Source organism: Calliopsis andreniformis, chromosome 3 (genome assembly GCF_051401765.1).
Source record: "Calliopsis andreniformis isolate RMS-2024a chromosome 3, iyCalAndr_principal, whole genome shotgun sequence".
NCBI classification, from domain to species: Eukaryota; Metazoa; Arthropoda; class Insecta; order Hymenoptera; family Andrenidae; genus Calliopsis; species Calliopsis andreniformis.
Window position 1 is genome coordinate 7616917 of NC_135064.1, and position 27949 is coordinate 7644865.

Below are 27949 nucleotides of genomic sequence, written 5' to 3' on the forward strand. Positions count from 1 at the left end.
TATGGGAAGTATCTATAAATAACAACACAGATGACTAAATTAAGATATTATGTTTTCCTTATATTATTAAACATATTTTGTAACAAAATCGCAGTAATCTTAGTATATTATAATATGATATTATAACATTATTATAATATAATACCTATTGCTATATGAATACGAAGAATTAATAGTTATATGAATTTTTTACCACTTCCCCCAATACAAAAACTAATTATTTACTAAATTTTTGGCAACTTTTAAATACCGTAACATCGTCACTATATATTAATTCGTAAAAAATACATGAAAATAATTAAAACACCATAGGTAAATAATGAAAATCAAAATAAACTTAATTTCATCCAGCAATTGCGTTTATAATGATGAAACTGATTTAAGTGAAAAATCTATAATATTTTAATTTACCACTTATTTCATACTGCCTCAGTTTAAATTATAAAATAAACGACAAATTCAAATCTTTCAGATTATTCATTTAAACCATCTTCATAATTACTGATATATTTACAATTCATTACGACAAAAAATTAAACTGGAAAGCACACTCAATTGATTATACGTAAGCCTGTTGGCGCCACAGTGGCTGCAAAGTGGCGACACCAAGCGGCGACAAAGGCGTTCTACGAAACAACCTTCCCTTCCTATTCCCTGGCAGGCCAACTACAGTCGCTGTCGCGTTGCGGTAAAGCATTTATACGGGTGGACTGCAGCTAGGCGCTTCAGTCTCTGTTTGGGACAAGACGCGTGAGCATGGGGTGCGAGCGAAGCCCGCCAGGCGTGAACTGGTAAACGAGATTCTCAAAACAAAACACATCGGGACGAAAGCTTTCGCATGTGACAGTCGCCGTGCCAGCAAAGGGACGCAAGCTTCCGTGTTGAGCTTTCCCATCCTCTAACCCGTGACGATTCGAAAAGAAGCTGTCCTGGCCGCAAATGTGCGGTTCATCGATCGTGTGACACGAGAGTCGAAGTTGTCGCGTTCTGCACGTTGCTCGATGCCAAGGGAAACGATATCGCGCACGACCGATCGACGCGATTTCGGGAATTAAATCGTTCGTCGATGCGAGACTCGTCGCGTGTGCCTGCCAGGGATACTTGAAGAAAGATTTCTCTCGTGGAAACCGCACTGAAGGGAGGTGAGTGAAACGTATCGATTCATCCCGATAGACGTGAGCCGTCTTTGCCGCGTTTTTCACTAACATTTTGAAATCACTGATAATACGATATTCTCAGTCGATCTTGACTCTGCTACCCTGATCACAGGTTTGAGTGTCAAGTTGTACATATTGTTTCTGGGTTCGATTGTTGTGACATAGTGTAGTATGTATCTTTTGTGACAGTAGTTATGTGATATTGGAGAATACTCAGATGAGGTTGGTTGCTCCAAAAATTTGAATTCTTATGGGATTTTTGCATTCTCATTGTTTTTTTAATGAATAATAATACAGAAATAAATGTTATGCATAGATAAGATAGCGAAAGTGATAGAAACATTGATGACTTATATAGTTAAATCAGATATGTTCAAATTCTTTTTGTGAAGTTTTTCAAAATAATGTCATTTTCTTTCTATGTCCAAGTGTGCCATTAGGAACTGTAAAATAGAAAGAAAATTAGAACTTTATTTTTCTAACAATGAGCAAATCTGAGTTAATTAAATTTATTTTAAAATTGAAATCATTTTATGACAATAATTGTGGTGTTCGAGAATATTAACCTATTAGAAACTATAGCTCCATAAATGCGGCGTTATTGGAAAACGCATATATATACAACATATACATTATTCATCGTGCACGTTATTTTGCCGAGACAAAAAAACATTTTGTAATAATCCATAAAAAGGTCTATGATTAAAAAAAGACTGGTGTACCTTATTCTTATAAATTCTTCAATTTTTTCAATCTTTAAAATGTTGAAGAGTCTAGGTCAGAAAAGAGAAATAGTAACGAAAAAACCATTAAACCAATTTTTGGAATTTTCTTTCGTAATAGTAACATGAAGAAGCAGAAGTTAAAAACATAAATTGAGTTAACAAAAAAAAGTAGCGAGTGAAGTATTATGTTTAAGTAACTTTGGACCCTAGTGGCTTAAGATAAGTTGCTTTCAGGATTTGAATGCTCATGTAATCTTATTTATTTGATCAGTCTTTAATGCAATAAGCACACAAATTGAATAGTAGAAATGATAAAACTGTCGATGTGTTCATGTACTTAATTAAATTTATCTTAAAATTGCAATCATGTAAATGGTTAAAATTCATACGTTCATACCTAACATCTTAAGTCCAAGTGTAGGTATAGCATTTGAATTGCGTCACGTAGTACATACGGTCATGGAAGAAGGAATTTATCTGACTCTGTAGAAATGTGTCACGCGTTATTGTTATTATAATACATAATTAACTTCATTGTGTCACAAGTAGAAATATACTTAGAAATATGATTTTATCTCTTCAAATGCGCAGAAGGTGGAAGATAAGGTTATGATAATGCCGCGAATACTTTAAAGTGTTAATAAGCTTCACGATACGAGACAGTGGTTCACAGATACCTCTTTGAAACAAAATGTCTATGTGCTTAACGAAGTAAATATTTATACTGAAAATACATACTTGCATCTTGTAAATTAGCGAGCACGAAACCGATTAGCAGCTGTTTGTACTTTCAGTTAGTGGCTCATAACTGATAGACTCTTTACGTCGTTTTCTTTTTTCCTTTTCAAGGTTAAAGATGGACTGCTTTAAGTCTTTTAGAATCCTTTGAAAGTTCTGATCAAAATTTAGTAATTTTGTATCAGTTATTAAATGAAATTCTGATAAAAAAACTTGACGATTTGATTTAAATGATCCCGTGAAGTAAATTGATGTATTTTAGGACTCGTTGGATGCTTTAGCATTTTTTTTATTCTTGTATTCATCGTGAAGTTAAAGCTGTACGAGCATGAATTATTAATTTAATTCGAGCAGCCACGACTTTGCTTTTAAGTTGAAATACTCATACGAAGAAATAGTGCAGTAAAGATGAATTACTTGAGTTTTACACACAATTGTTTTATCGTCAGCTGTGTATATTAATACGTCATTTGTTATTGTTCTATCTTATCACTTGTAGTCTGAGCTTCTTGTGAGTAGTATAAAAACTACTATCTCCTATGTTGGACTTAGCCATTTCATCTATTAAATACGAATCAGTATTGTCAAATATGTACTTATTCCAGTTTTCTAACAAGCTTCATAATAGTACTAGTAGCAGTGTGTTTATTGAACAAACTTTACATATCTGTAAAAATTTGTATTAAAATACACTAAAAGTATTGCTATCAATTTGTTTTAATAGAAGTAAACTTTTTCATACTTTTAAGTATTATCAGCAGCAATATTTAGAAAATAATAATTATTTTCAGTAAACTACGAGATAAGTTATTTATGGAGAAATTTGATTTAAAACAAAAATTTCAAAGTAATTTCGTTTTTAAGAAAAATTAAAAAAATCATAGGTTATTTAGTTATATGTTAGATGCAAACTAATACTGATAAAAAAATTAAATCTATGAAGGAAAACTTCATACTGAAAATTAAACAAGGGTAGAAACTGATATCTTAAAGCAAACATGATTAAATGTTTCATAATTAATCGCCAATAGTTCTCAAATCCCAAATACAAATTACCTGATTATAGCAAATGACACAATTATTAAAAGAAAAATATATTACAGTGATTTCACAAATTCTACATCAATAAAAGAATTGTCTAGTTTCTACTATTGAATGGATTATATATTCATAAAAAAGTATATTTATGCAGGATAGATTGAACACTGTGCTATAAGACATTTTGTGCTCCAATCTGGATCTCCTACCACCCCTTAAAATATCGAAGGCTATATTTGTCATATCTAGTACATATTACTCAAAAGGTCATACTTATATTAAATACAAGTCGATTTTACTAGAATTTTTTGAATTATATTTCTCTTTATATTTTATTTTTACTGAAAAATTATATGTGTGTTACATATCTACATGTTCAAAACACCCGTTTAAAATATTCTGTTTTATGATTCTCATCATATAAAAATATATTCTTTAAAAAATCTCTGTTTCTTATTTAAAATAATATTTAATTAGCATTTCGTGTAGCATTTATTATTCAGAACAACATTCGAGACATATATCCCTTTTGAATATATGTTCGATCAGGGTGAGGAAACTATAACTTTCCCAACTCTGTACAAATATGTATCCTTGCCGGTATTGTTCAAGCGTAGTTACTTGCCTACTAGTTTTCTTAACCGCCTCATTTGCATTCCCGGAACCTGTGTATCAAGATATAATATGCAAATGTCCCCTCTCTCTCCGCCTCTTTCTCTATCCATCTCCGTGACTATCTACCCATCTGGCGCCTCCTTTCTTCTTATTATCGCTATTTATTATAATTTTCGCTCTCCGTTTCCATTAATCTCTTCCGCTTTCTCTATTGTGGATCTGTAATCTGCCGAGAAAATTCTTCACTGTTGTGTTATTTAACCTCAAACAAGTTAGTTTAACCCCCAATGAATCTTCACTACTGTCGTGTTATTATTGAAGATAATTCAGTTCCTTCTTTTAGTACATTTTTATTTCCTCTTGTAGAGTCAAATAGTTACATAGAAATGCTTTACACGGACCTTTTCCAAACTTTTATCAAAAAATTGCTATCACTCATTCCTTCTACCACTTGGTTCTATACTTCTTACAATTAATCTTTAATTATCAGACGACTCGTCTCAGAGAGTGAGTCACATGTATGAAAATTACTTAATGCCTATAGTTATGAATTAATTATTTGTCAGAGGACACCAATAAAGATCGAAATTAAACGTGTTACAGAAATCCTTTATTTGTCTTATTTTTCTCAGATTTGATACAATTGTTAGTATTACAATTATTGATTTCCAAATGTTTAATACATACTCATTTTTTTAATATTTAACTAAATACAACAATATATTTAGTCAGAGATCGTACAATGAGCGACTAAAGATTCTTGTAGCATGGTTTTCGAAATAGCGGCGCAGTCAAGGATTATCATAAAAGTGCATCAGCCAAAATGTATCTGAGCACATCGAACGTATTCTCCGAGTATCTTGCCGCTGGTTTCGCGTTTCCAGCTCGCTCAAATCTCATCGCGATCGTGCGCAGTTACCTCCTCTTCTTTGTCTTTGTCCCGTCTAATCTTGATCATCTTCGCACCGGCTTCAAGTAACTTTGCATTGGCAATTCAATCGTCTTGGGTATATCAGTCGATGGATCGATGAACGTGGTTCTGGCGAGCAATCAGACACTTGCTACATTGTTCAAAAGATGATTTAAAATTGATATCCTCAACTACTTCGGTTTTATTCTATCTGGCGACATTTAGTTGATCTCTACATTTTTTTCGAACTAGCATTCTTGGTTATTGCATCTACACTGACTTATAGATTCGTTTACTACTTAGAATAGTAGTTAATTAGATTAAACTGAATTAAATTGAATAAAACTGAATATCTGAATAGTACAACAATTCTACGTATTTCAGAGTTTCCTCTAAATTTGCATTTTTAGTAAAACCAATTTTAAATATTTGATTCGATATGATGTGTTAGCCTAGAGAGGATTAATACAAAAAGTAAACTTTTTTACTCTACTTTTATAGTCCGTGAATAAATTATATTAACATATAATACATAGAACAATTTGTATGTAGATCCATCTTAAGCTAAAATAAATTATACTGTAATAAAGATACTATCATCATACGAATATATTAAAAATATGTTTCTACTGCAAATGAACTTTTAAGTCGTATTTCATATAAATGTGCATTTGTATAAACTCCTATTGTACATACCTACATCGGTAATGCAATTTATTGCAATCATAAAATCAACTTGAATAGACATGCCACACATACAGGTATTTCAAAAGCGACAATTCAAGAAACATGTTTTTTAGAAAAAGCGGAAAATCATTTGTGAGCTTATAAAAGGCGATGTAAGTACTACACTAATAAATTTCACGAAAAGAATAGAATTATTAACATAAGTTTTCTGATTGATACAATTCGTATGAAGAAGTTACTTGCTATTTGTAATAAATAATTTCATCCACATTATTTGAAATAATTCGTGGTTACTTATTTTAACATTCGCAGAGTCACTGGCAGGATTTTTTAGGTTCAGGAATTAAAATTTTCTCACCCAATTCTTTTCTAATAAGTGATTTTTAATATAAGATTTAAAAAGAATGGTGTGTTTCAGAATATTACAATGTATATCACAAGTAATTATTCAGAAATGAAAAAGTGAATAAGCATTTTTATGTAAATATTAGCACAGAAAGATTAGAATCTAAAACTCTTCTTACCGATAGCTCTACAAGTGTTGAAAAGTCCTTATGTAGACTCTTGGATTCCAAAATTCAGTTAGTCAAATTATTACAGTGAACAGATTTGTTTACTGATCTATTCCAGAGTCATAACTCAAAAATCGCGTTACTCGAGTTGTCACTTTTAAAATACACGTGGGATATCATCTCAATAAAGTATCGAACGTTGAAATCCATTATTCATTATTTCGAATAAAACACGCTGCAATTGATTGAGAAGGGGTTCGGTTTGTCGCGTGGAGTGCGAACGGTCGGGTGTCGTGCGAGCTAGCGTCCCAGGGAGCACGCTCCGGTTAAAAGTGAATGGAGAACCAGCTCATTCACAAGATTTTCTCTCGGGGAGTTGGTCGGTCGGGCGCCGTGCACGCGCGCACCTGAACGGATCCATGCGCACGCACGCGCGGCTGCGCAATCGCGACAAATCGACACGCGGCGCGCGCGCACGCGTCCACTTTGGAAATTCCTCGCGTGCCCGAGACGTCTGGCCCTCTGCTTCCCTTGCGACGACTATTTTCGGCACGACTCTGTTGCCGCCGCTGTTATTTGTCATGGGTGAATTCTCCACATGTTTTTGCTTTATTTTTGGGGGTGTCGGATACAAGAAGATTCGATATTGAGATTTATAGGGGGATCTTGGCGCGATGGAAATCGAGTTGAAAGAGAAAAGAAAGCAGTTGTTGAGTGATACGTCATTGCGATCTTTGAAGTTTCGTACCGGATGTAGCATTTTGTTTGTAAAAATTGTTTGGAATATTAATTCTAGAGGCGGATAGAAAGGCGGTTCGGCAGCCTCAAAACGCCGACAAAAATCGGAGCAAAATGTTAAAATATTCATCAGCAAGATAAGTGCACTCACGCACGGCGAACTGGATGATTGATCGGCTGCGGGTCGTAAACAAATATAAATTTAGAAGTTATGCAAAATGAATTCGTGGTCCATTAATATGCACGAGCATTTATTTTTACAATGATATAGCTACTGGAAACGTGGAAACATTATGTTTACAGATACGATATACATACACCGTAAATATAGATAAATGAATAAAATAGAAGTAAATTTCTTCTGCTGTTTCTGCAAATTGCTTCTACTTTGCATGTTACCACTGTACTACTTAAAAAAATGTCTATTCTGTGAAGACGTTATGGATATGCGTAATCTGAGTTGCTCCTAAAAATATACCTAACAATTAAGTTCTACAAGCGTAATGCTCAAGATAAACACTTACAGTAATACAGAAACGTGTGGAAGCTTGAAATCGGGCACTTGATCAAATTAACCACCATTCCCATAAGTGTTCTGCTGATTCGTGCCACAAATAGAGCCATTAAGATTGAAATAATGATTCGAAACGTCGGATTGCGAGTGCTTGTCGATTCTCCTTTCTTGGTCGCCTTGAATTTATTTTTAAATTCACTCAATGAAAGTACGCTGTCTGAGTTAGCGACTCAATCGATAAGGATCTGACTTGCCTGGTCGTTAAGAATAAGAACAACTTTGCATAATCTGATGCTCCGTGATTGTGCTCAGAAACTTGCGTTTCGCCGTTTTAACGCACTTACTCGCAAGCGTGAGCGCATGCGCAAGCGCGAAAACGCGATTGCACGTGGACGCTTCTAAACATAATGATGTTGGAAACTGGAGACGATTATGTAAATAGATTAAGCTACTTCTAGAAAATGACTGATACAATTAAAAAGATTCTTATATAAATGAAATTAAAAAATTTAGTACCTACTATGCTTGTTTTGAAATCGACATTATCTTCTGATTAGGTAATATGGGGTACAGGTTATTGTATAAAGTATTAAGTTCGATTCTGCAAGTGTACTGAGTTCAGCTCTAAGTTAATTTGACAGAACATTATTTAGAGTACATATTATTTCAAGTAGAATCGTTATATTTTTTTCAAGAAATAACTTTGAAATTATGTTGCTTTCTCAAATTTTTTAATTATTTTTTAAATAAAAAATAATGAGTATGTATCTACTAGAAATTGTTGTTATTTTAAATATATTTATGCTTTCGATATTATTAAGTAACATAATTACAAATGTAACCCTCCCCTTCTGTCGGGAGGGTGAAATATTATAAATTCAAAAATGTATGTACATATTTATATGTATGCTGCTCAACTGCGGAAAAAAGTAGTATGTACTCAAAAAATTTTACTGCTAGTTTACATTAAAACAAAACATAAAAATTTCTCAATTATCCAAAGATGCAAAAATTTCAAATTCACATTTTTCTGTAGGTACTGCTTTTCGTCACAACTGGGCAGTACACCTATAGTTGTAAGGCAAAACGACACATGTGAGTCACGCTCTCAAAAAATTGAGTTTATTTGACTAAGTTAATGTATTTGATTGAAGTTGCATGGTAGAATTTATGATTTTGATGAAAGCGGACTAAATTAAAGAAACTGTTTCATTAACTGTTTGATATTACAATAAGATGCAAGTCCAGAAAACAGTATCAGGATTCTAAGTTTTGAATGTCAGTACCTCGAAAATAGAAAATATAAACATGTGATTCACGCTGTTTTGCCTCACAACTACCTACATACAGGGCGAGTCTCACAACTATATTACTGGAATTTTCTTTAAACTGTTTGTTGCATGAAAAAATATTTCAAACGAAAGTTGTTTGGTATCGAGGGTATTTGGTATCGAAGCTCTTTGGTAAGCTTCTCTTGATACCAAATTTTCATTTGAAACATTTTCTCATGCAACAAATACTTTATAAGAAAATTTAGGCGATCCACTTACGAGACTCACGCTGTATATGTTTTATATATTTTGTTGGAATGAAGAGACAATACATACAAAAGTGGATTTAACCAAATAGTATACTTAGTGGGTGCTCCGCGCTACTTCGCGGCCTTGAGTGTTTAATATTTGTGACGTTATCTCTAAAGCCATACCTCCCCCTCTGAAAAAAGTACGCAAACCCTGAAAAAGAGTTCAGTACACGAATGTAGAGGGATAAAGGGGTATTCAGGCAAGTCCAATCAATTTTCCTCGCCGTCGAAAGGAAACGTCGATTCCGCCCGATGACAAACGAGTCCAGAAATGTTCAGGACGTTATCACATAGCCTTTCGATACAGGGCGCAGATATCGCGTGTTCTCGCTTATGGCATTATAATGCAGGCATTTCGAGCGTGCTCAATAGACCAGTGTGTGCGTGCGAGCCGATGCATTTGCATTTGCGGCGCATGCCAGCGACGTACGGTCGAAACAGGTTCATTTTCTCTGTTCGTCTCGAATGAATGAAATCGTTAAGAGTTACGACACACGAGGGGTAGGGAACTTTATTGGGCCTCTTGTCCGTGCTCAAGCATAATTATATGCGTACCTTTTCTCTTCCCCTCTTTCTTGATCCCTGCAAGCATGGGCGGGTTTTATAGATAAGTTGCACGAAATATCGAATTTCTTGGGAAATCGCGAGTACTGGCCACTCGCTCCTCACGCATAAATCCACCGTACTATCGCGAATTCTGAGGGAAGGGATTTAATGTGACGCCGTGCTGTGCAGTGCACAGGGAGCGATAGTAGATTAGCAAGAGATCGCTGAAGCTAGAAGTTGAATGGCACATGTGGGCAATATTTTTTAAAATCTTTTTATTTTGCAATGATTCTTTGACAAATAGTATACAATTTTGTAATACTTCTCAGTTTGAAAGAATCGAAATTAATGGGTTGAAAAAAATATGTGACAGTAAATTGTCCTTTAAAGGCTCATTCAGATTAGTCAAGTTGCTCGAGTTCAAACCACTTGTGTTTAAGGTGTGGTAACACTGTGTATTTGCAGGCACAGGAGGAAACGTTAAAAGGGGGGTCAAACGTTATTTGAAGCTTGAATGGATATTTCAAGTCAAGTAAAATAACACATTCACGTTGGTTAAATTGTCTTAAATGGCTCAAATCACTTGCTTTCAAGTAATTTTCCTAATTTGAACAAGCCTTTAATAAAATTACAGGTGTTCCAAATATCAATGTGACAACCAAGAATTAACTCAAATATTTTCTGAAAAATGTATGTCTAAGTCTATAACGTACTTCCTATAACGATCCATTCAAAATGCTCCAACAAGTAAGAAATCTCACCATACGATCGAATTAACGCTCTTGTTTCATATTTTCTAAATCCCTATTTTCTAATTTGAATAAATTCGTCCCTGAGAAGGTTAAGATCTAGCAACCTTGATTCACGAGGTCTCGTGTTACCACGAAGCAAGATCAATTTCCATCGAACGTCCAAGATATTCGATCTTATCTTCGCGAATCTCTTTCATTTTATCAGATTTTCGTAACTCCCTGCGAAACCTCTCTCTATCTGAACAACATCACGACATGTATCCCCCTCGACTTTTTCGCTCCTTCTCACTCTCCGTTTCAATTCCCATCTACGTCAGTCAGGCACACAGCTGCTCTTTCGCCCTCTTCTTCGCGTGTACATCGCAGTATACCGTTACAACGAGCGATGCGCGCCTTTAAAGTACGCTCACGTAGGTAAACTTACGAACTGGCTTTCTTAAAGAGGACCATGGCGATCCATAGACGCGCCTTTTGATATTCCCGTCCCTTTCGTGGCGTTCAATGGAATAATAAAAACCCTCCGGGCTTACTGAATCCCCCTCGCTATCGTTATAGGAACGAGCTTGTATAATAACCCAGGAAAAATTACCTTAGCGCCTGAACTGTGGGCTATTAATCGTTCTATATTTGGAAAAAATATTCATACATGTACCATGTACTTACGTTTTACTTTAAATGACAATAATTTTGTTTACATAAGTACTACTCCTTTAATAAAGAAACGTGTTAAAATTTAGTTTAAAAAAATTAGTTTATTGTATGTAGATGTAAATGATATACAGTATATCATTTACAAATTACGCAATATACTTACGCAACTCCTTAAATTGTTTTATAGATCAAACCCTTAGACGAAAAAAGGCAAATCAACTTATTTAGTTAAATTAATGCCTGAAAATAACTAGTTTAGGTAAATTTAATATCCGACAATGTAGAGGTTTGCTACTCATGTGACAGTGGAACCAAAACATTGATACTATCTTTATAATGAATTCTATAATCACTTTTCCACAATTCTATATTCTATGATTCTGTATTCACTATTATACATTTTTCAATGAATTAAATAAAAATTGTAGAGTATAGAAAATAATTTTTAATTACATCAGAGCAAAATTCAGCAGACTAGAAGTATTCATACTTTAAATTATTTTTAATTAACAAATAAATAATGTTACTTATTATTTATTTAGGTATTATTGAACTAAATTATTTCTGCCATTTTTATCGGTTTTTTCCATTTTGGAGGAGCCTATCTCCTAAATTATTTTTATTTGCCGTGAAATGTGTTTCCTTAATTCTCCCCATATATGTATACCTATTTAGAAGGGTTGTTACATGACTTACATTGTTCAATGTGATACAATCTATTAAAATATAAAATCTTCGAAACTCTTGCTACATTGCTTTCAAAATGCTTAAATATGTGTATTTATTTATGACACCATTAATGAACTGGGTTAAATTTTGTAACCCAATTGCAAGTATAAAGTATTAATTTTTCGTTGTGTAAAACTTCGTTCTCAGGGAAATCATTTCTGTAAATATCGCAGGTGTGCACAGACTTAAATATGTGATGCAGAAAAGAAAAGTGAGAATACGAACGTAAACGCTTCTTCCAATCAATTTATACATTCAATAACGATGTAAATTGCCATAATTATTAATAAAGCGATAATTTCTTCAGTGTAAATGCGAGCGAATCCGGTGGACGTATAACGCGATCGTTTCATGCGCTTACAACCGAGGCGCGCCGCGCAATTAATGGTCATTTGTTCCTTTACAGCCCATTAAATGTCAGCTAGCCTTTCCTCGTCACGAATCCCTCGTTGAGGGTATCAGTTTCTGCATAATTAGTCTCTGCTACATACATGTTTACATAATTTCCTATTTACTACATTATAACAATTACGAATACACTTTTTAGCTAAAAGTTTGCTACTAAATGCTGTGCTGGAAATAGGAATGTTTAAACGGTGAACAAAACAAAAGGATACCATAATTTTCTAAAAAGAGGAAATACTCCGTAATAGATTAGTTGTTATTACTTAATTTGGAATAAAATGTCTGGTACAAATGTTACCATAATATTTAATATTTATACAGAGTGTTCCGTTTCAATTTTCTCAAACAAATATCTCGATAGTTATGGAAGATATGGAAAAACATTTCAGACGAAAGTTGCACATTATCAAGGGAAATAGATCGTGGTCTTTCGTTTGACCTTATTGACGATATCCCTAAATAGGTTTGCAAAAATCAATGTCCAATTTTTAAATTAAAACTTACCTATATCTTTTACTGCATATGGTATCGTTCAACTTCCGTCTGAAATATCTTTTTATATCTTTCGTATTTTACGAGATATTTGCCTAGAGAGATTAAAATGAGTCACCCTGTACTTGTATACAAGTGTCAATTCGCAATTTTTTTTTTGTATATTTTGGTACGTATGTATAAAAAAATTATTATAGTCATTGGGTGCAAAATCAGTCTGTACTTACTCTGCACGACGCTTGCTGTCAGCTACCAACCGATTTTAATAATTTGCCTTTATCAAAATCGAAAATATATCCTATAGCACTTCTTTGGATTTGTCTCAATGCCATCTATTATGTTATGAAGAAAAAAGTATAACATGTCATTTAAAAAATTAATTTACTTTTGAAATTTGCCCCACCACTCCACCCACGTAGAAATTGTTAAAACCACACAATGTAACAGTTATACCAAATAACTTTTATAAGAATATTTTATCTATAACTTCAATCCCTTGCGAGATATTCTATTGTACTCGTTTAAACAGAACACTCTATACGTATGCACTGCTCAGCATAATTAAGATATAATTAATATTGCATATTGCATACTGCAGTATAATAAAAAGAAAGACGATACATTTAAGTACTATATATGCGATTAATTCCATTTCTTGAATTTTTAAAAATTTCAGTATTAAGTCACTTGATTGATGCCTGATTTTTTATATTTAAAATAAATATATGTAAGTATTTTTATTTTATGGAATTAATCGATTTGCCAAATATGTAGCTCATATTAAGCGAAGCTTAAATATTAAAATCTGCATAGCTTTGACGCCATACAAAAATATTTTCAACAGACCCTACCTTTTACAGACTTAATTTAGAAGTCTAGAGATAATCTTCTTTTGCTATTACAAGACAGTCATACAATTTAAATTTGTCCATTCTACCCTAGTACCTACATAAAGAGCAATCGCAAAACGAGAAAGACGTTCAAGAAGAAAACAGGGACGTGGGTGTAGGAATGCAAGGGAAGAGGAAAGAAAGGAACTCCGAAAATGGTTGGTCGAAGGGGTGAAAAGGAGGAAAGTAGAAATTGAGTTATCCATGCGTTCCAGGCGGAATTCCCGCCAGCATTTCCATTACACGCATCCATAATTCAATCGTGAGAATTGAAAATTAGAAGCAACCACCTCGTAAAGAGTGGATTACACGTGGCTGATACGTTCTCTTTGCGTCCCACGTCGCACATACGCGTCGATGCATGCCTCTCGCGATCGCGCGCGTATTACTTCCATAACTAAGTATGCTCAACTTCATTGCCGCGAGGCTGCGTTCCATTCCGATCTCTGATCGAAAACAGGACCAAGAGAAGGAGAGAGAAAAAGGGTGCGTAATAAAGGCGTCGCGTCGGTATGGAAATTCACGAATGAACACGTGAGAAGTAGCGTTCTATTCGTGCCCGCGAGCGAATTCTGTGTTGTTGCCTCGCGGAAAAGTCGGCTATCATGATTCCCCTGAGATTCAATGCTTGTGGAACAGGTAATTGAGATAATTAGGAACGAATGAATGAGTCCGGTGGTGGAAGTGTTAGGAGGGCAAGGTGAAGGGATTAATTCGCACTTTGTGCCTTTGATCATTATTGAGAATTTCTTCAGAATTTCTTCGTTTGTACGCTCGGTTATTGTAAAAGAGAATGCATTTCTTTTACAAAGACTTGAGTGTCACTTTCACTATTTAAATGACTGTATGTACAGAAACGTGAAATAAAGTAGGTATGGTAAAGATAAAATTGTTTTTTGTAATTTATGATTTCTAACAATGAATGAAAGTTGTCACCTATAATCGTATTTAAGAAGCCAAAATATAAATTTGATCAATAAATTTGTTGACGTACTCAATAATGAATATATTATTTTCATTAATTTTATAATACTTTGTGAACTCTCTTCCAAAGCTACTTTTACGTTGACATTTTACCACATGAGTTTCATAAGATGTAGGAAAATTGTAAAAAATACTTTAAAATAGATACTCAAAAAGTAAAATTAATTGCCTGCCTCCATAAATTCCGTTTGATAGGAAACACAACAGAATTTTTTTGTTTTTATAAAACATTAGATGACCGAAAATTTTTAAGGTATAATATTGTGGGAAACAAAAGAAAAAGAATTATAATTTCTGTGTCTTCGTAGTACCCCGTAAATTGAAGAATTTATAACAAAAATAGTCATCGTCAAATTTTATGATTTTTTTAATAAGAATACATTCTAGTTGTGAGAAACAGGATTTAGAACATACCTAATGGGAACCTATCCTATTAAACCCGCAACATGTGTACTATGGTGAATATTTTATTAATTAGAATTAATTAATTGAACAAGAATTAAAGATTCTACACTTTCTTTTGCTCTCCTAGAAAAGCATAAAAATTGACTAAAACTACGACAAACTTAATTTGGAAGATAAGCTATGTTTCTCACACTGTCAGAAAATAATCACACAGTACTTGTTTTTGTATGTTCTTCTAATATACAATGAATAAGTGACACTATCTAAAAGAATTTTCTTGTCTCTAAACTATAAATTCTATAATATTTCTAAATTTTTTAAGTCACGTATTTTTTAGTTAATAAATGGAATTTTTAGAAGTTGTGAGTATTGTAGAGACATTTGTATTTTATAGGTTGTTTATTTTATAAGTTTTATTTTGTGAATGTTTTATAGGTTTATTAAATTATACAAATGCTGCTAGCTTATGCCTTTAAGAAAGGAAAAATTAGCACAACAATCTTTCATTTTCACCTTCTCATATTCTTACGTCTATGTCACTCTAATATGATTATCATATTCCATCGAAAAATTTCTAGCCACTTAACAGTGCGCAATAACAAAGTAATTTTATGATATGTACTCAAGAGAACAAAATGCGAAAGCCTTTGAATAACTTATGTAAATCGTTTACATAATATTCACCTTCGAGCAGTCCTGTCATTATCTTTGTTCCCCTTTTCGTTGGATATCTGTGAAAAATCCAAGTTCTTTAATCATTCACGGTCCATTCAGACGCAGTGCCTGGAGAGGCGAGCATAATCGCGTTATCGCGTTCTTATTCGTTGAAACGAGGCCGATAAAGTCTCTCGAACCAAAAGCGTTCGCGATTTACGTCGCGAGCGCGCGAGTCGCCAAATAAAGCTCGATGAAAATATGCCACAAATGCGAACTATCGGCATCTTAATGGGGCGAGATCGGCGACACCGGGCTCGATACTTGCTCGTTAAAATGCCGACAGTTTGCATTAGTCGGGTGCGTCTCGAAAAAATACTGTCGCGTAATTCATCGGGGCGAGTTTAATCGCGTCGAATGCTTGTCTTAAACCAGCTCGCGAACGCATAGACAGAACTGACTTTTCTCTCTATTATATTCGAAGTAAGATTGTCTATTCGCGTGTCTTTGGTTTTGGTGGAGAGAGGTCAGATATGCTTTCAATTTTGCATAACATTTTTGTGATCTTAGGTCTGCAGGAACATGTACTTTATTATTACTGTTATTGCTTCAATTTCATTTAATTTATTGGACAGACTCATTAGCGACTGTACAGTTGAAAATCATAGGGATATCAGTATACTTAGATATCCAATCTACATCATTTGAACATGTGATTATTGTATTATCCATATTATTAGAATGTAAATAAGAGTTAAAACAAGGTATGATGCAGTGATAAGCGAAATGAAAGAATGGACACGGAATGGAGAGACTGACACATATAATTTATATATTTGAAAATAAACCGCAACTAAAACAATCATATTTTTTGAAGCCTTAGTGCACAAGCCTAAAAATTCGCCAGTATTTCGGCACAATAAGCTAGGTTACATAGAATCTTAAACAAAATGGAATATTATCTTTATTTTTTTTTTAAATTAGTAACGAATAGAACTTTTTATTTTGTAACAAGAAATGATCTTGAGAAATTTATGCTGCTCCTATTTGAGTTAAAGTAAGAAAACCATATAGTGGATTTATATTCTAAAATTGGTTTTATAAAAAATAAGTAAACTGTAACCAATATCTTGGTATGCTTAAATAGTTTGAAACTACTTAAAAATACCTTCTGGGTAATAAGCTCTAAACTTAGATTTTGTTAAGTCTAATCTTAATGAAGTTCTAATGATGAGAAATGATGAGTAATTTCCAACTTAAAGAATTTTAGTTTTAATAGTTAAAATTTCATGACCTCAAACCTTTGTTTGTGTTTACCTGTAAACCTGTGCTTACACATTTTTGAAATAGAAGTACAGTAGGTCTTTGCTCAATCGGTTTAAGATGACTGTTCATTTGTTAATTAATTGTCTCAATTTCGTTAACCAATTATTAAATCATGGCTCGAAAAGGCCGAAGAAAACACCACTTGTTTTTTAAAATGGAACTTCATTCTTTTTTATCATAGGTATCGAATCTTTGAGACATTTTGCATATAAAATCATATCAGTATAATATTGAAAAAATTAATACTTTGTGTCTCCACGTATCTAGAAAAATGACTAAAGATTTGATAAATTTAGTATTATACGGTGTAGTAGATTATTCATAAGAATTATTTAAATGATTTCAATTTAAAAACTTCCTAAGCATTTCTCTAAACGACACCAGGTGTTCACGGGAGAAATTCTGTCGCCTCGAGCTTTTCTCCAAATCAATTCTCACTTTCTAGAGACGTAACACGCTACGTTCAAGCCAATAAATACATTTTGCAGACGTCAAAGTGTCAACTATGTTTATTAACGTCGTAGATTCGATGAGGATACCTTCTCGTACGTTTTATGAACCATAAGGCTCCTTGAAAAATTTGTAAAACATTACAAGAGTAAATCGCGGGTAGAATTGCAAAATTCAATCAGACCTCTGTTCGCGAAGTTCGAGGCAGGAACCATTATAGAACGAAACGTGCTCGTTTGCTTACACCTACCTGTTTACGAGGCGCAAAACTTTCACGACCGTAAATTGCATTCGCGTTTCAATTTTCAATAGTTTACCTCGGTTATTTGTCTGGTTCTTTACTAGGATCTGGTATTACTTAAATTGTCGTGAACGTAAACTTACTTTAAAATATGTGTCTAAAAAATTGCTCAGAACCTTATTTGTTCGGAGCAAGTAATAGTTTATTTATTGTTTACCATTCAAGTGAAATTTTGCTCATTCAGTAACGAATTATTTAAGAAAGATCTCTCATCTGATATCAAGGAAACTTTAACGAATCTTTTTTTTTTATTTTTTTTTTTTAAACATTCTTCTGCACATATTATTGAATTATTAATATTATACGTATAGTACTTAATGCAGTGGTGTTCTGTAAATTATTTTACAGAAATTAAAATTTTAAACAGGAGATTGTTTCTTTTTGTGTACAAGACTTTTAAAATTTAGGAAGTAAGAAAAATAGAAATATGAATCTTTTAACATTTAAATGCTTAAGATTTGTATATTTGAATATTTGAAAATGCTTGCTCGCAAGAAACAATAAAGTAGCAAAGATATTGAACATAATTATTATCAACTAGCGTTGTAATAGTGATAAAAATAAATATCTCTATTGCACATCTTTAAAGAAAGCGAAAAAGATTAATAATAAGCATGAATTATCGCTTAAACTATAATTAAATAAATACTCTGTAGCTTCTGCTACGATGCTTCCTAAATTACTCTAACCGAATAAAGTTTCATTAATTTCATTAATTTTATAGTAGAATTATTTTTACAGATTACAAAGCTTAATAGACTAAAAGTATAAAGCAATGGTTCCATACTTTAAATATAACTTTAGAAAATTTATTTCATAAAAATGTTCGTATCCCTGTTCAAGTCATTTGGATTGGAACAGTTTAAAAAATTTGGGATTCCATATTAGCGATAAATCTACACTTTGCCATTTAAAGCTGCAGCACCTGTATTATGTACATACCTGGTTCTGTATCGGGGAGGAAGCGTACATGAGACGGGCGCTGTGTAAACGAGGAGTAAATCACGTGCGTTGCATCGCCAGGAAACACGAGACGGTGACATTTTGCAGTCACCTTTTGTGAATCGTAATCCAGGAACGGCGATGTCGACGCACGAACTTTCGACCTCGCCTTTATGATTTCCTCCCGTTGTCCCGTTGCGGCATCTTTTTCTTCGTTTCTGCCCTTCATACTTACTTGGGCTTTTTCCCTGAATGGATGGCCCGAGGAGCTACATAGTTACAACAGTCTTCTGTGCATTTGGAAAATTCATTCCAGCGGAAAAATGAGCGGAAACACTGGGAATCGGCTTCATTGTTCCATTACAGGCAGCAAGCTCGTTGGTAGCTCGCCTCTTTCAATTTTAGTGGGATTGTTTCTACTAAACTGTGTCTAGCCAGACACACAATCCTCCTTTCACTCGCCCAGCTTCTTCTCTAATTGAAATTTTATTTTTCTTCTTTATTTTCTTCTTTTCAAGAAGATAGTGGATTAAACAAGATTGTGACTAGATAGGATATTCTGTTACTAAATATAATACTAGAACTGATCTAGCAAACTGTGGTCCCCAAGTACGTCATTGAACTAGGTTGTTGGAGCTATCCCCTTGGACGTTAAACTATATTAGGTTAAATTGCTACACCATTATAAACAAGTTATTAAGCTACTACGATATTAGACCGTTGGGATTATAGGCCTGTTAGAGAGCGCCATTAAACCATCAAGGTTCCATCTTTAAGCTGAAAAAGCATTAACCTACTGGAGGAACAGATCCCCGGACTATCCCATCATTAGCTAAGCCATCAGTTGGCAGACCTTTCAACTGCATGTAGGTACAAAGAGTCTCAGTTTCACTGTAAGACCATAATTGGAGTTACACCAAACCCAGATTATCCTAATAAACCGAAGAAACTGGCAGGAATCCTAGTTTCACTACCAAACAAGGCACAGCAGATCCAATTGGCTCCCAATAATCATATTCAACCTATCCCAGCTGGCTGACCGGTTATACATATACAAAGGGGCCAACGTACCGGTGGTCTCATTCCGCCAGGAATCATCGTCGGTTTATAAGAGCAATGGAGATTTATAAGGGTAGCCAGGGGAGTGGCAAACAACAGCCGCGATAGAACACGGCTTTGGCTATATTATGAGACAGTCAGGTCCCATAGGGTGGTTTAACCGGTGTGGTAACTAGGGGAGATGCTCTGGGACGGTCGACAATATGAACGAGCGGACCATTGTCTTGCTGATCCCCCAAAACTTTATTGCTCGTCAGCTATAGGGTTAACGATTGTGTGATGGGAACGGACTAGGAACACGATTCGTTGAATTCTAATTGCAAATTGTGATTCCGTTAACGACGAATGAGTATGCTGCACCTTTCATTGCTTTAGTGGCCATGCGTTAATCGTTGTAAATTCTGCAATATGTATTTTAGTTGGCTGAAAAACGGGTTTTTAAATATATTTTTAATGTGTAGGAAAAGTTGTGTAATCAGTAGTAAAAACTGTCATATATTCTGTGAATTTTAAGTGTTTTGTTTATTTGTGTTTCGGTTTAAGTGAATTTATTGTATTTCGAAAATATTTTTAAATATAGCTAATTAAACGATTTAACCATTATTTAGTATGGTGTCAATATTATAGCACAACTAGATGGTATTATTGCAATTCCTTTGTAAAAACTTATTCATAGTAGTGCTTACATAGAAGAGTAATGTCTTTTCAGTTTATTAATCTTTATTGGTTATCCATTAATACTTTTCCAATAATATTTTTCCATTAATACTAATACATTAAAAACCATAAAAATTTGAATTAGTAGAAATGTTATGATCAAATTATCCCCTGGAAACAATTGATATTCTTGAATTCAATCAACGACATACTAAAATTCAACTCGCATAATATCTAATAAAAGGGTACAGTTACGTACCCTTATACTAAGGTGGTTATATGAACAATTTATTTCAAATGGAATCTTTTCACTTAATAACTCGCGTGAATAAAGAAAAATAGTGTGATTTAAAAAATGAATACCATATACAATACGTACGCATGTGTCTATGTACGTTCTGTAACTTCTTTCAAACCATGTAATGTGGTTTCAAAAAAATTAGTCTATTTCGTAAAAGTATATTTAAAATTATTATTAAACAAAAACATTTCATGTCTTTTTCAGATAATCTTGAGACAAGATGTCGGTACTCCTGGAAGCAAGGTCTTACAGACCTTTCAAATCCTCGGAGGAGTATTTGATCGCAATGAAAGAAGACCTGGCCGAGTGGTTGAACTCTCTCTATCCAGAGCTAAGAATCAACGTTGACAATTTTATGGACAGGCTTGACACTGGCGTCGCTCTGTGCAAAGTAAGTCACTGTAGAAAGATTTAAGGGTTCCTAGAATTGTAAACTAGCGTCTGTGCACCATTCGGTGTTTCAGTCGTAGACCACCATGGGTGTAGAACACTTTATCCTAATGTAGAAGTTCAACAAGGGTGAACATTATTTGAATACATGAATAGAGGGTTTTTAACAAATTGTACTTCGTATAATGTTCGAAACAAAAATAACAAGTAAATTGAATCACTTGTGAATAACGAATTACTTTTTATTCGAGTAAAGATTTACTAAAGAAGGAGTTTAGAACGAGTAACACATTATATTGATTACAAGTTTGTTTTTATGGATATCTGTATTCAAGTAAAAACTAATTCTATGCATATAAATACTTTATTTTTCGTACATTACTCGAAGTAGAATTTACTCTGAAAGAAACATTCACAATTTTATTCAAATAATGTCTAATTTTCTCAATTAGATTAAAAGTACTAATTAATTAAAAGTAAACCAAATTTCTAACGGATCATCTTCATTTTTTTGGTTTAAACATTGCAAAAGTTGAACTGCACTTAGGTTTTAATAGGATTTGGTTCCTTCAGAATAATTTAACATTGTTAACCAGTATTTAATTTTAATTTGAATTTCAAAATTTGTATCTCAATTTTAAATCAACAAAATAGGTTCGTAATGAGACGTTTGAATTACTTTCTTCATGTTAAAAAAAACTGAGTACATTGAACATGTTGAACGGTTATTTGGTGGATGTTGTCGGAAGCTTCTTGAAAATTCTTTGCGTGATTAACATTGAGGCAGTGTATACGTCGAAATGTTAAATGGAAACGCGTAAAAGCATGGGGCACGTACTTTCATCGCGACTCGTGAAACAGAGGAAGAAGGATGCGTGTGACGTCCACCGGAAGTTCTCGCCGCGACGTCGACTGAATTACGAATGAACTTAAATGCGTGTAGGAAACTGTTTAAAACGAAGACAGAGACAAAAGAAAGCAGGAAAGAGTTGCTAAGAAAGAGCAATCGTTTAGGTATGTTTATGCTACTCCTTTAAGTCCTTTTCTAGTTACGCTAACTGAGCGCGAAATTTGAATTTTAAATTCGAAACTAATTTTCATTCAAATAAATTCCGAACATAAAAGAAGTAACAACCGAGAGCAAGCATTTTAAAACTAAAAAGTCAGTTACTTTGAAAGTAATTTGTTAAAAAATGACTACTCAGAAATTAACCAATGTTTCATTTAATAAGGTGTTAGAAAAGTGGTATTTGCCACCTATGTAAAATAATAAAGGCAGGAAATATTTTGTTACTGGTTTTATTCAGACACGAGACATCAAAAAAGTTGTTAACCAGCAATATTGCAGCTTGAACAAATCAACAAGCTGTGTAGTTTAGTATTTTGTAGTAGACTATCTGGTTGAATTAATTTCCCATTTGAAATTATCGAACATCACATCAGGAAAACAAGTTTCATATGTGTGTGTGTGTATTCAATGACTGACCATCACAAAAGCTGGGGATACGTTGTAGAAACGAATGAACGAGGTGGGTGCGTTCATTAGCGCGTTAATTATTTTAACGGCGTGGAACGGTAACCAAAATGGCGTCCTGAAGACTGAAATGGCGATCGTTATTAACTGTATGCCACGTGTGATCATTGTGATACCTGTTAGGCGGAACAGTGTATAAAATAGTGGAGAGTTATATAGAAAGTCTTGGAATCGGAGTTCGCGATAAATTTCATGGAATTTACTATCGAGATAGAGGGAAATTTGCATCGGGCGAAAATAACTGACGTTATATGTATAATGGTGCACTGTTGAATGGTAGCATAAGTTTGCTTGTTTTATAGTTTGGCGCGTGGTAAATGTTGAAGTTGAAGTGGGACTAGTTTAACGACACACAGTGGTCATTTGAAAGGTTTCGAATAGTCACACGACTTTTACGACTTCGAGTGGAAGCTTGAGTCAGTGTTTTAAGAAACCCTAAATTTTCGTTCCAGAACAAGTCTTCTACTCCTATAAACTTATTAATCAGTGAAACTTAGTTAATTAGGTGGGATAATAATAAGTGTAAAAAATCGCTAAATAGATGTTTCTAAGTAAGGGAACCACATGTAAGGTCTTGCATTACATTGTAGACCTAGGCACTTTTTTCACGTACGATCAGGGTAGTTTACTATCTATCAACATAAATCCTAAGAATTGTTATGGTAACATTGGAAGAAGGAGTCTTAGAAAGAATTTAAATGTTACACTTGTTTTCGTAATTTCATTCATTTGTTCTACTTAAAATCTAAAATAGTTCATTATCACAAGCAATTGAAGAATTGACCAGGAGATCAAAATAGGTTAGTATACGTATCTAACTTCTATTTGACAGTAAAAGTACCAATCTTTTTTGCACAAATAATTTTAATCATAAAATGCTATTTATCCCATCTACACCATGTTCAATATCGAAGCTCTAATACCTAATTATGTCAGAAGAATATGAGAACAATTGAATTGGTGAGTCGAAGAACAGTGCAAGTCCAAACTTGGCCATTTTCAAACAATCTAAAACTATACCTGGACCCTAGAGCGAAAGTGTAGTGTCACGCAGAAAACACGTGAATTTAATAACACTATGGTTCTGGGGTCCAGGTACATAAAATACACAAAACCGACCATTAAGGTCCAATATCGTAAAATGTAGTTTTTGGACTTGCACTGTTTTTCAACTCATCGATTCAAGTATTCAGAATGCGTAATCCAACCATCCAGCTGATGTCAGACATCAGGAAATATCAATCAACACAAACTTATCTCTAAAATTCCATGTCACCAGTTTATCCAGTGTATATTTATCCACAAGATCGTCAGTAACTAACTATTATCAGAAGCAACAGAGCAAGCAATCGATTAATGAAGATAGACAGTGCAAGTAACCAACTGATCTGTCCAACACCGCAGACTCCAAATATTGCCCAACCCAGTCGTTTCGCTAAAATTCTAATTCATCGGTCTTGTTCCCTCCGAGCGAAATCCTCAACAGCTAATTATTATAAGCAACGGAGCAAGTGATCGGCTAATCTGAGCAGACAATCAAAGTGTCCGAGCGGTGTTCAGACATGATCCCAAGCCTCCAGGACTGTCAAACTAAATTCTGAAACCCGAACCATCGGCACTGGTCGATGGTATGTCGAAAGATCACGCGCAGCCAGACCTGTATCTCATGTGTACGATCGTGTGTGCCATTCAACGGCCGGCGATAGAGTAGTCTCGCGTGTCGGATTGGCTGTCGCCAGAGCAAACGGAGCACGGCCCGGCAGCGAGTAGCCACATAGACTTTCACTGATCTACGAGGAACTCGATTACTGCGCGACTGTTGGAGTCACGCTGCCGTAAAATCAGTTCTCGGTGTGTCCGCAGATCAGCCTCCATTCATCGCCATAGGCGGAGTTGAGCACTGCTTAATGAGAACTATTACTTGGCCATTTCTTTGAATACTGAATGCATACCTGACTGCTTGTCCCGGGTGTAGGGTTAATGGTACAATTGGGAACAGACGAGTTGAAACTTGAGGAGTGTCTCGAGCCTGAATGTTTCTTGGTTTTGATAGTAGAGGGTTCCTTCGTAATAAAAAGCTATGTAGTGGTTACTACATAATGCTTTTATGGATGATACTGTTTCTTAGGTTCTGTACCCTCAACCATAGAACAAAGCCAAAACTCAACTGCTATCAATTAGCCTTAGGATTTCAAAGAATCTTGAGGTGGATTCAATAAGACTATTCAGAAAGAGGTTTGGCGGAGAAGTTTGGGGATTTACAATAATACTACTACTGTATACTAATGGCTAAATGATTTGAAGGTGTCTAGTAAGAGCAGCTATATATTATAAAGATTTTGATATGCCATTCTTGGATTAATTTTTGTATTTTGAGTAACATTAATTTAAGTACCATTCTTGGTACTATTGTTAATAGTATCAATAGTACTATTAGAAGTATTATCCATTATTTTGAGTGCACCGCTCAGCCATTAACTTAAGTGCTATTTTTATAACCCCCTTGGATTACTTTTTAATAACACCACAATACTCATATTCATATCTATGTATAAATAGTATCATTTCTCAGTCATTTTGAATTTAAGTTTTCACAGTTTTCAATACTACTTATGGAGTATTATCTTTGCTACCATTTTGAGCATTATTTTCAGTACATTTTTGGACACCATTTCCTCTAAGATTTTACCTGATTTAGTTCCACGAGTATGGGGGCCTGCAGGCTAGATATCTATGCTTGTTATTAGTGTCAACGTGCCGTCGTTGTTATAAATTCACTCCAGAGAAGTATTTAGAGTAGGCAGGGCGATAAAAGGGTGGCGTAGAGTAGGGGAGAGGGGAAAGGAAGAATAAAGGTGAAAATCAGCAAAGGAATCGCGGGACTCTCGCGAAACAGATCTCCCTCTTTGGCTCCGTCTGGTGGAATTTCCGATCCGGAGGCCAGTTCGCGAGTCACCTTTTACGACAGCGTCGATTTTACGATCCGCGATGAGAGCGAAGGCAGTGGAAGGGCGCGGTACGTAATAAGGTACGGGCTGCAGCGCGATAAGGGCCCCCGTTGCTCTCAATACGAGCTCCCTCGGCCGGTTGACACGTTTTTTCCTCTTCTGAATAAGGACGAGCCACCGAATGCCATGGGACGCCATTGCGCGCTCGTTTTATCCAGACGTCGCGATGAAACCACTTTGCGAATTCGTATTAGGTCATGGATGGTCGATGGCGGAAAAGTGGATTTTGCAGCGCAATATCGGAGTTTGATACTATTTTCTCGATTTTGCTAGTTTGTTGAGTTTCTGTAGAATATTTTGAAGCAAGAAACTGAAGATAAAGCTGAATGATGGTAGTTTTATATGATTGTAATAAGCATGGTTCAAGGAAAGAAAGCCTCAACTTATAGTTTTTATGAACAGACATGTTAACGACAAAAATATTGCAAATTGTCAATCAAATATTAGGATGAAATGAGTTTTTACGGGTTAAGGTATTCGACTCCATTTTTCGTAAGGTTTTTACTTTTACCACTAAAGGATAAAATTATCTAAAGCCTCTAATGATTAACTTTAATATATATGTATATATTTTTTAAAACATAACATACAATATATTTTTTAAAACCTAACGAATTTAAAATTCTTAATTAAAAATTCAATATCTTTGGAACGAAATTAATCATCTTTTAAATAGTTCACTACATTACTCGTATATTACTTTCTTTATTTCGAGTTCAGTTTCAAAATATAAAATTTATGATATTAGAAACATACATTTTTAGTTATTAAAAATTGAAGGCAGTTCGTGAAAGAACGGTTCTATTTTTCCTTTTTTCCTTTTTTTCAATCTGGAATTAATTCACCTTTGAACTCTCTACATTAATATAATGTAGAAATAAACCGTTTTTAAGACGAAAAAGTTTACCTCAGAATAAGTCTCATAATAATCAATCTCCTTTTACTGAAAGAAAAATGAAAACGAAAAATATCGCAGACAGCAACATCTAAAGTTTCAAAGTATCAGTTATTTTATTTTAAAAATTTAATGCAAATAAAGTTATTTAAAAGTCATTTATATTATCTACGTTAAAATAAAGTTACTTTTCATAAGTTATTTTTACAATGAAAGTAATAAAATATTTTAAATAGATTCTTATTTGAATTACTTGTTCTATTTCTCAGGTGCAAAGTGATAACAAAATCTTAACAGATCTTTCAAATGTTACGTTATATTGAACGCAATTTATGCGTTTTCATAAGAATCTGGTTATCCATTTTTCACCAGTATAATATTCACTATGTTAAAATTTCACCACGTTTAGGCGATTTGCTCGCGTAGGCGTCGCAACAACTGTCCCACAATTCGTTTCCATGGCGTGCCGATCAATTTGTGAGTGGAAGACTGATTATAAATCAGGGGATTTTTATCGGGGATCGATACTGTGCGCGATCTAGAGGCGAAAGGAGCCCAGGAACGCCGCAGAGCGGCCTTTCCTGTCGAAAATGACAAATATCAGGCGCCTCGACGCGGGCTTTATATGGAAATCGATCTTCGACTGTATCGCCTAAACATTTTTAGGTATTTCAGGCTACGTTCCATATACTGAAGCCGAATTACGATGAAATAAGCTTTGAAACTCGTCGAAGAAATTTCTTCTGCGATAAGTATCGAAGTACTACTACTGGAGAATCTTATAACATGAGATTTTAGTAGAGATTTTACAAACTCAACTTTATAAATATGAAGAGGAGACTGTTGAGAGTGCGTTATTTCGATGAAAGTAATTTTATTTGTCATACTGAAGCCAAAACGATTATAATTTAGGTAATTGAGTGGCAATTAACAAAGTTTTTAGTGCATGCAGTTTAATTTTAACATCACTTGTTTCCTTATGAAAAAATTTCTTTTTTATGTAATAGCACTAGGAGGCAAATAGAACTACATATGTACACAGAATGTGTTCTTGTTGCAAGGTTGGTGAAATTTTTATAACAAGACGTACTGTAATTGGTGAAAGTGTTATCTCTTTTCTGCTATGAGTAAGGCTACGAGTGTTTTATTTTTATGGATTCTTATGAATTAGCTTCTAAAACTTTTTCTTTTAGAGTCATGTTTTTTATAAAGTAATAATAAAATTCATCTTCTAGACTTTATGTGTATGATAAAACGTTTCTTTACTGGCAATAAGTTCAGTTTGTATTAAATGAACGAGACAAGCCTTGAAAGATATATGTTATATATATAAGTACAAAATATGGTAGATGACGTTATAGG

At 34.2% G+C, this 27949-nt stretch overlaps 1 protein-coding gene across 2 annotated transcripts in view; it reads left to right on the forward strand.

Moving 5' to 3' along the window:
• Positions 1-753: 753 nt before the first annotated feature.
• Positions 754-27949, forward strand: part of LOC143177042 (GAS2-like protein pickled eggs) — a 103126-nt gene continuing 75930 nt past the window's right edge. For both annotated transcript variants that reach the window (XM_076374796.1, XM_076374797.1), the window contains exons 1-2: positions 754-1142; positions 20965-21151. In XM_076374796.1, the coding sequence (XP_076230911.1) occupies positions 20981-21151 (171 nt within the window). In that variant the 5' untranslated portion in view covers positions 754-1142; positions 20965-20980. The remainder of the gene's footprint in view (positions 1143-20964; positions 21152-27949) is intronic.